Below are 10,483 nucleotides of genomic sequence, written 5' to 3' on the forward strand. Positions count from 1 at the left end.
TCATATCCACGTATCCCTCTATCATGAGGTCAGGCTGAATCACCCTCCATCACCTCTAATACTAACATGGCTCCAAGGTGGCAGTGATTTTCAGGAAATCATCATCGATGTCAAACATCATTTAACTCCCTCTTCCGTTTTCTCAATCATCAATTTCTGATTGCCTTCCTACAAACAAACTAATGGTGGCTTTTATATATATATATATATATATATATATATATAAAAGTGGTATCAAACCTCAACTCTTGTTTCTACTTGCCCTCCTGTATGTATCAAAGGCCCTAGGAGTTTGAAGTGATGGAATCATGGAATATTCCCTTTAACAGATGCTGAGTGCCTCTGTGAGCCACTAACATCTCTCGAAACAAATTTCAAGATGCTTCCCCCTTATTATCACCTCACATAGAAGTTTCACAATCATTCCACCAGTCAACGATGGGTTAGGTGACAAGAAGAATAAAGCTAAAACAAAGCTTATGCTCAGAGCAAGTGTTTAGTTAGCTACTATCGGTCAGAGATGGGTTGGCCGTCCCCTCTAGAATTAAAGAAACAGCTATCCCTCTGCGCATTGTTGTTGGTTTTACAGTTCAATTCGTTACTTGTTTCTCCTTCCCCTGCTTCAGCTTTTGCATCTCCCACCACCACTACTGTCACCATTGAACAAGCCAACGCCCTTCTCAAATGGAAAGCCAGTTTCCAAAACCAAACCCAGTTGCTTCTTCCTTCCTGGAGAATTCCTAGTAGTAATACCACCAATTCTTTTTCCCTACTGATCCCATGCAATTGGGTTGGAATTGCTTGCAGTCAGGATGGCAGCATCACCAATATAAATCTACCAGGAATGGGACTACAAGGTATGCTCCACGATTTCAAATTCTCATCTTTCCCAGATCTCGTTAGTCTTAATCTTTCCAGCAATTCATTCTTTGGCCCCATTCCATCCTACATTGGTAACCTTTCAAAACTCACCCACCTCGATCTGTCATTCAACCAATATGGTGCGAACATCCCATCCGAAATTGGCTTGCTAACTCATCTCCAGGTCTTGTTTCTCGATGACAATCTTCTAAGTGGATCCGTACCCATATCTTTATGTAATAATCTGTTCAATCTCACCAATTTAGTCCTCGGGGGAAATCAACTTTCTGGTATCATTCCTCCACAAATTGGAAATTTGAGAGCTCTTCAGGAGTTATCTCTGTATAGTAACAATCTTACTGGTCCGATCCCTCCATCTTTAGGTAATTTGAGTAACTTAATATATCTATCCCTCTTTAAAAATCAGTTCTCAGGCCCCATTCCTCTTGAAATAGGAAATCTGACAAATCTCATAGAAATAGACTTATCTGTTAACCATTTGACAGGTCCCATCCCAACCAATTTGGCAAACTTGAACAAACTAAGCGTTTTGCACCTGTTTGATAATAAATTATCTGGCTCCATCTCTCCAAATTTAGGAAATCTAAGTGCACTTACTAGACTGAGCTTGCATACAAATGATCTTATTGGTTCAGTCCCTGCTGAATTAGCTAACTTGAGCAATCTGACCCGTTTACGCCTCGATACCAATCAATTTTCTGGTTCCGTTCCTCAAGAAATAGGAAAGCTAGAGTCTCTTGTTGAGTTCACTTTATTTACAAATAATATGGTCGGTTCCATCCCTGCATCTCTAGGTAATTTAAGCAGATTAAGGGTTCTAAGTCTTTTTGATAATCAACTCTCTGGTTCCATTCCGCCTGAGCTAGGAAAACTACAGTCTCTTTTACTTTTCGATTTGTTGGGTAACAATTTGTCTAGTGTTCTCCCTGCATCTTTGGGTAATTTAAGCAACTTATACGTTCTACAACTCCAAATGAACCAATTTTCTGGTTCGATTCCCCAAGAAATGGGAAGGCAGCCAAACTTGGAAATGCTATCTCTTTTTGACAACAATTTCTCTGGCTATTTGCCACAAGATATATGCATGGGTGGACGACTTCAGAACTTTTCTGCATTTAACAATCACTTCACTGGTCCCATTCCAAAAGGTTTAAGAAACTGCACAAGCTTAGTGAGACTTCGGCTCGAAAACAACCAACTCACCGGGAATATAACAGAAGATTTTGACATCTACCCAAGTCTTGATTATATTGATTTGAGCCATAACAAATTGTATGGGGAGCTTTCCAGAAACTGGGTGGAGTGTCAAAGTCTCAAGGGTCTTCTCTTATCTGGAAATCTGATCAGTGGTAGAGTACCAGCTGAGTTTGGGGAGTTGACTCAACTGAGCCTACTTCGCTTGTCATCAAATCGTCTAGTTGGGGAGATCCCAAAGGAATTGGGAAAGATGAAATCTTTGTTTGAGTTGAGCTTGAACGATAACAAGCTACTGGGTAGGCTGCCACCTGAACTTGGAGCATTGTCGAACTTGGAAAATCTTGATTTGTCAGCTAATAAATTAAGCGGGCCAATACCCAAAGAATTAGGGAGCTGCTCCAAGCTATTATATTTGAACCTCAGTATGAATAGATTGAATGGAAGCATCCCAACCGAAATTGGTAATTTACTTTCCTTGCAACGTTCACTGGATCTGGGTCAGAACAATCTAACCGGAGAGATCCCACCAGAAGTGGGAAGACTGCAAAATCTGGAGAGGCTAAATCTCTCTCATAATAAACTCTCTGGTTCTATTCCATCATCATTTGATAATATGATTAGTTTGACACATATAGATCTGTCATACAATGAGTTGGAAGGCCCACTTCCCAACAACAAAGCCTTTCAACATGCTCCCATGGAAACTTTCAGAAATAACAAAGCATTATGTGGCAATGTAAGGGGTTTGTTGCCTTGCAATTCTTCTCAGGGAAAGGTGGAAAATACCAACAAGGATCATAAGGTCTTAATCTTCATCATAGTACCTCTATTATGTGCATTGTTTCTCCTGTTTACATTTGTGGGAATTGCTTATTCTGTCTTTCAAAAAAGGGATAGTAATACAGAGATAGATCGAAGAGAGAGACATCATCATGATGGAGATCTGTTTTCTATATGGAATTTTGATGGAAGATTAGTGTATGAAGATATCATTGAAGCAACGGAGGATTTCAATGAGAGATTTTGCATTGGGATGGGAGGATTTGGGAGCGTCTATAGAGCTCAGTTGCCAACAGGTCAAGTAGTAGCTGTGAAGAAGCTTCACCAAACAATTCACGATGATGGTGAAGATGCAGACATGAAAAGCTTTAGAAATGAGATACAGACGTTAGCAGAGATACGCCATCGGAACATTGTGAAGCTTTATGGCTTCTGTTCACACCCACGACATTCATTTCTGGTTTATGAGTACTTGGAGAGAGGAAGCTTAGCTAAGATGTTAGCTGACATGGAACAAGCAACTGAGTTGAGCTGGACTAGGCGCATAAATGTGATAAGAGGTGTTTCCAATGCTTTATCATACATGCACCATAATTGTTCTCCACCAATTGTTCATCGAGACATATCAAGCAACAATATCTTGTTGAATACAGAGTATGAGGCTTTCGTCTCTGATTTTGGCACTGCTAGACTTCTAAAGCCCGATTCATCAAATTGGGCTTCTTTAGCTGGTACATACGGATATATTGCCCCAGGTAACTTATATATTTACTGCCTTTTTATTTCAGAAGAAAAAAAAAAGTTAGGCTGTGTTTGGTTGCAATGCAAATTTCATTTGCACCAGTGTAAATGCATAGGATTCAAATGGGCTGTGTAATTATTGGTTTGGTTTTGCTTTAGCTTTAACCTTGTTTGTGAAAAGTAAAATGGTGTGGTAAACCTTATATACAAGAGAATGGGTGTTCAGATCTGTTGACCGGAACACATTGCTGGCCACATTCACCCACCCACAAATTGTGATTATTGGTGATGTAAAATATAAGAAATGTTACCAGTGTGAATGTGGCCAGAAATGTATTGTGGTCAACTGATCCAAACTCGAGAATGGAAGTAGGAGGGTTATTTGTTTGGAAGTGAGGTAGGAGTAAACAAGATGATGTGGTTTCCACTTTTAATAAGAGAATTTTGAGGTAGGAGGAATGTGGTGCAAATTTTGCATCAGCTTTTGGGATGAAAACTTTTCATAGATAATGAGTAAAATTAAGACAAAGGCTCAGTTTGGAAAGAGTACAAATACAAATACAAGGTTTTGCACTGTATATGTTTGTTTTTGTACTCTTTCTAAACTGAGCCAAAAATACAAATTTTATATCAAATAAAAATACAAATTATAATTTCAAACAAACATGCAAAATTGATTCGGGTATAAATTTTTTATTTAGTTCAGATTTGCGCTGCAACCAAACACAGCCTTATGTTTGATTGGTCTCCTCTTTTATAGTTTTATTGATTTGAGTAAATTATTGAAACCTCCCCTGAGGTTTCTGGCTGTTGCTGAAGCCTCCCCTGAAGTTTGGTAATTGCAGTAACCTTCCTTGAACTTTTTAACATAGTTGTAAGTAAACTCCCTTTGTTAAAATCCTCTAAAGAGAGACACGAAAATATCCAAAATATTCATGTAGTTCCTTTTGATCAATGTTTATTTTCTAAATTTTCACCTCATATGAATGCCTAGTCCAAATCCTTCTAAAATAGATTTATTTTTCAAATTTGTCCAAGGGTAAAGATGGAATTTTAAATTCTTTTTTTGTTGTTTATAAAGTTTGTATTGCTTTTTCTTTTGTAGAAACCAACCTCAATAGTAGTTGCATGGGTATTTTGGACAATTTTGCATCTTTTATGAAAGGATTCTAATACAGGGATCTACTTACAACTATATCAAAAGTTCAGGGAAGACAATTACGCTTGCCCAACTTCATGGGAGGTTTTAGCAATAGTCAGAAACTTCAGGGGAAGTTTCAGCAATAACTGCACTTGATGGCCCACAGTCACTCCAATCTCTCACTTGGCATGCATGGCTAATGTGGGGCCATATTGTTGATTAAAGGAAAGGAAAGGAAAGGTAGAGAAACCCTTACAAACCTTGTATGAGTTTCCCTACCTTTCCTTTCTTTTCCTCACCTTTTCCTCAAACCAAACATAGCCTAAGGGTAGCTAATCAGATTCATTCAAGTATGAATTTGATCCAACCTGAACCCTACCTGATCTGACAATTAGAATAGGATTACGGATTACCCTAACCCGACTACTTGTCCACAAAACCGATTACTTTAGAGGTTTTCAATGACACTCTGCCAATGGGCTGGGTTTTGGTTAGGGCTGCAAGTCAGGCCAGGTTAGGTCGGGTTAAGGCCAACCCTAGCCCAACCCAACCTTCTTCCCATCCTTTAAAATCTCATAAAACTATTTAATCTCAAATCTTAACTCACTTTTCAGTATATATATTAATCCTATGTTTTATTAGTATTTATTTGTAATGTTTTTATTGGTTCTTTTAGTACAAAATCAAGAAACTAAGTGTCTGAAATGATAGTTTACTACCAGTTATGACTTATGATAGATCTTTTATAGGCGCCAAACATTAGAGAGGAGATGAAGAATAAAATATTCAAAAAACACAAAATATGTTATTAAGGTTTTAGTCTTTTCATTTAGGATTAAGTGAAGTGATTATCTTAAAAGAAAGACATGATTGTATGTAGCGAGGGCTATCATACATCTAAAAAAATCAATGTATATATATATATAACATATATTTATATATGGCATATACTATAGAGTCAGGTTGCCCAAGGGGTCAACCCTAATCTAACCCGAAATAAAGTCAAGTTCATGAATTTCAACCCTAACCCTAACCCAAGCATCAACCCAACTCAACTAGGCCAACCCGACTTTTTTGGGTTGGATTAGGGTTAGGTTCAGGCCATCCTGGCCCAAGTTGCAGCCTTAGTTTTGGTGTCGGATACAGCCTCAATCTGAACTCAACCTGATTAAGGTGCAAATTGAAAAGAGAGAGAGAGAGAAACTACAAAGTGTAATTATAGAATTATTCTATTTTTAAATTATAGAATTATTCTATTTTAATCAATAAATAGTAATTGGATCCTTAACCCTATCTAACACTGCCCCTAGATTTTGTCAATTTTAATGTCTTTTTTCCCTTCTTCGATTTTGTATTTTTTTATGTAAGAGAGGTTTACCATAAATAGGAGGTTTAGCATGTTGCGGGGAGAGATTCCTAAACCATTCTCTTCCCTAGCTTAGAGCCCCAAAATCTTTGGTAGACCAGTTTGGGGCTCATCACCCTACAATGGTGAGTGGAGACTCTAATAAGAACACGTAAAATTAGGGATGCTCACAGTCAACTTGTTATAGTTGTTCTTTCGTTAGTTCTTTGTTGTGCTGTCATTATTTTTTGTAAGAGAAATCTGTTGTAAATAGGGGGTTTACCATCTTCGAGGGAGAGGTGCCATGTTGCATTTACCTTTTTTGGTAGACTAATTTGGGACTGACCACCCTAGTGGCAACTCCGGTAAGAGCACAAAAAGGTTGGGATGCTCAAAGTCAGCTTGTAATATTTGTTTTTTAGTTAGTTGTTTGTTGTGTCTTCATTTTCTCAAAGTGGGGTGCATATCAGGCTCACTGGTCATACCATTAAGAACCTAGGTTCCCTTAACTATATCCTCTTCCAAATTGGAGAGTTGCAAGTAACCATCCACTACTAAATCATCGATGTTCTTCTTTAATTTGGTCCATGTGTTTCTCCCATGGTTCACCATGTCCGTTTTAAAAGCCATGGTTTCTCCTTTCGCCAAAAGACAAGTGCACCTTGGTCATAAGGCTGGTGGTTTGTTAAACCCAAGTGAATTTGCACACTGGATCAATTTTGTAATCATTTAGTAAGAATATGTTTTTGTATTGATAATGGCAGCAAATTTGTCTGACACAATTGCATTCAAAATGGAAACAATGCTTGCTTTTAAAACATTGATACAAACTTTGCACTCAAAGTTGATCAATGTAAAAGGTAGATTATAGTCTTGGAATCTATGTTTTCATTTACATAATTAACCAAAACTATATCAATTTTACATTTTTCATGAACCATAGATATTTGAATTTACATTGAACATATTTGCATTTCAATTCCATTCTAATCAAACACAACCTAACATATTACAATATTTCTCTATAAAAACTATATCGCATTATTTACTTTAGTAATGAATTCATTATTATTTCTTTTGATTCTTAAATAATAAAATTCTTATACATAGATATATATAATTCTTAATGGCATTGTAGAATTTTTTGGGGCAATAACCACATTATAAAAATTGAGTACTTCTAAATTTCTCTTTTGCAGAACTTGCTTATACAATGAAGGTAAATGAAAAGTGTGATGTCTATAGCTTTGGAATAGTAATAATGGAAGTGATAACTGGAAGGCATCCTCGTGAAATCATATCTTCTCTATCATCATCTTCATCTTCTTCATCGCCATCATTTTGCCAAATGACATTTGTAAGGGATATATTGGATCAACGTCTCTGTACCCCTACAAACCAAGAGTTTGATGACATAATCTTTATTATAAGATTAGCATTTTCATGCTTACATGTTGATCAACAATCCCGGCCAACCATGCAGTATATGTCTCAAGAGTTGTCCAAACGTGGGAAACCTTGCCAAAAGCCATTTGACATTACATTGGAGCAACTATTGAATAGTGAGCAATAATTATCTATGTACAAGAATATTGTTTAATAATTAAGATGGTTAGTGTGACAAAAAATAATAATTTTGTATGCTTATTCAATGTATTGTATTTTTTGTTTAGTTATTCATTTTATGTATTGTATCGACATGTTGTTCATTTTACAAACACTATTTCTATGCCCTTTAGTTTTTTTTTCAACATTTCAAGCTTTAAGTTTGGACCTCTAGGATCTGATATTATAGGTATATAGAGTTCAAAATTTTAAATTTAACAATACCAAGATCATCTAAATCCAACACCATTTACCCATTGATCTTAAAACTTAAAGTCGAAACTGATTCCAATCATCCAATTAGGATCATTTTGATCCTAATATTCAACTCACATCAATTCAAAAATCTAATACCATAGTTACATGGAGCCCAAATTTTCAAATCTGATGATGTTAAGATCACCCAAATGCAATACCGTTTACTCTTTCATCTTGAGACCTAAAGGTAGAACCAATTCATGTCGTCCGCTTGAGATCATTACAACCCTGAACTTTATCTCATATTAAGTCAGAAACTTAATACCATAGATATGTAGATCCAAAAATTTCAAATCCAATGACATCAAGATCACTCAAACCCAACACCATTTACCCCTTCATTTCAAGACCCAAAGCCGGAACAAATTCTGTTCGTCCAATCAAAACCATTTTGATCCTTAATCATATCTCAATTGAAAAAAAAAAAAATCCAACTATGTATATGCGTAGAACTCAAAATTCTGAGTCCAATGACACCAGGATCATTTAAATCCAATACCATTAACCCCTCCTCCTTAAGACTCAAAGCTAGATCCGATTCAAACCCTCTATTTGGAATTGTCTTTGCTGAAACTTGTAACCTAATGACCCACATGATCAAATCTCTCTCCTAACCTCTAAAACCATCTTTAAATTTAAAATAACCAGTTAAGATGTATCCAATCAATCAAGCCAATCACCTAAATGTGTTAATCAATCAAGTGGAATTTATCAAAATTCATGGATGGGTTTTGATTGGTCAAAAGTCTTTCCGTACTATATTTTTCCAGCATCATAGATTTTCCCTAGGAAAAATTCTTAACAAACTTTATGAAACCGAATACAGCCTAAGTGGCTCAGTTAGGACTTTAATTTAACCATTCCATTTCTTAAATAGATGCTTCTCCCCTTCCAATTTTATACTTACAAGTTCCAGTAATTGATTTTGTTATTGCACATGGGGAAAATTTTGCTATCTACTTTTAATCAAGATTCAAAGCATTGATACACCTAATACATATGAACAGGCATATCGGGTGTTCCAATCATGGTTTTCAAAACTGGATTAGACCTGACGATTGGATCGGAAAACTGAGAACCGATCAGGTGACCAGTTCTGGTTTTTTCAAAAACCAGATTTTCCATAAAAACCATTGATTTTGGTCAGCAAACCGCTGACCCAGGCGGTTAACCGTTCGAATGGTTTTGACCGGTTTTCATTTTTTTATTTTTTTTTACATTTTTTGTCAGAACGGACTGACCATTCAACCCAATAACTGAACCCCTGACCGATTCAATCTCCGAATCAATTTTAAAAACCATGGTTTCAATGCTTAATAACTTCTTTTTTAGTTTCTTTATTGCTTCAGAGGGTTGATTTTAGGCATGCCTACCTCATGATACCACTCAATCCGAAACACCCCTTATTTGAGGTATCAGGGACCTGATGAAACACCCCCTGAAACCACTCAAAATTATGAAACTTGTGTTCGATTAATAGCCTGTACTTTCCATAAGTTCTCTTCATGTGACTGATTAATCGACACTAGGAGTGCAACATGGGCCGGTTGGGTCAGATTGGCTTGACCCTGATATAACCTGATCAGCTCAAACACAACTTTACATAGACACAACCCGAGCTTAACCCAACATAACTCAGGCCAGGCTCGAGCAGATTAATTGAGCCTGGGCAGATTGGTCGTGTGGTCGTGTTTGAAGGTATTTTTAGAATATGTGGACAGCCTGATGGACAAACAAAATTTTCTCCAACAAACATGTCATGTGGAGAGAGACAGCCTTTGGGGATGGACGATTTTATAAGAAGTTGCATAGTTGCATACAAGGTGAGAACGTGAGAACTTAGAAGATTTATTGATGGAAAAGAGGAGAATGAATCGATGTCTTTGAAGCTAAAGATACAAGCCACTGACCCTCAAAAGGAATAGCTATTAGCCTATTATACATTTTTGCAGACCGATTTGCTAAATGATTAAAAAAAAAAGCCAATCGCCACTATTAAGGTTACAAATTGGGTTATCCGATTTGAAAATTTTCAACTTGAATTAGGGTTAAGGCCCATTAAAATATTAAGAAACTTTCAACTCAACATGACCCAAGATGCATCTTTATGCCCACATTCAAGTTAATATGTTGTTATTTTGCATTTACCATTTTCCTGACTCCCAATTCCAACACCCCATTTCCCAGATTTCATTTTTTTTATTGGAAGGAAATTGCCTAAGGCTCAGTTTTGGAAGGAATACAAATACAAATATATACAATATAAACACAGGCAAATGATACAAAATATGATGTTTTGCACTCTGCATATGCATATTTGTATTCTTCTAAACTGAGCCTAAGGTCTTAAGAAATAGGGAAAATTCCTGATAGGTATCCTGTACTTTAGGTCGAGTGTCAATTTAGCATTCAAACTTTAAAATGGGACAATCTAGTACCCGGGCGTTAAAATGCGACAATCTAGTACCTGAACTTTCATTTTGCGACAATCAAATACCTAGCATTAATAAACCGTCAGTTATGTATATCACATG

The 10,483-nt window shown here is 36.6% G+C and overlaps 1 protein-coding gene across 1 annotated transcript; it reads left to right on the top strand.

Annotated features, from left to right (window-relative positions):
- The first annotated feature begins 262 nt into the window (after positions 1-262).
- On the top strand, positions 263-7,804 carry LOC148869838 (uncharacterized). Its single transcript, XM_088968907.1, has 2 exons — positions 263-3,614; positions 7,286-7,804. The coding sequence occupies exons 1-2, from the start codon at positions 521-523 to the stop codon at positions 7,657-7,659; spliced, it is 3,468 nt and encodes a 1,155-aa protein (XP_088825033.1). The 5' UTR covers positions 263-520; the 3' UTR covers positions 7,660-7,804.
- The last annotated feature ends 2,679 nt before the right edge of the window (positions 7,805-10,483 follow it).

This window comes from Nelumbo lutea, chromosome 2 (genome assembly GCF_056320005.1).
Source record: "Nelumbo lutea isolate HS-2025 chromosome 2, American lotus-T2T, whole genome shotgun sequence".
Taxonomy (NCBI): Eukaryota; Viridiplantae; Streptophyta; class Magnoliopsida; order Proteales; family Nelumbonaceae; genus Nelumbo; species Nelumbo lutea.

What these genes read in the sequence shown, in the direction of transcription:
- LOC148869838 (XM_088968907.1), top strand. Translation starts at nt 521, where the DNA reads ATGGGTTGGCCGTCCCCTCTAGAATTAAAGAAACAGCTATCCCTCTGC. An exon ending in ATACGGATATATTGCCCCAG is followed by an intron (nt 3,615 to 7,285) that starts GTAACTTATATA and finishes TCTCTTTTGCAG; the next exon opens with AACTTGCTTATACAATGAAG.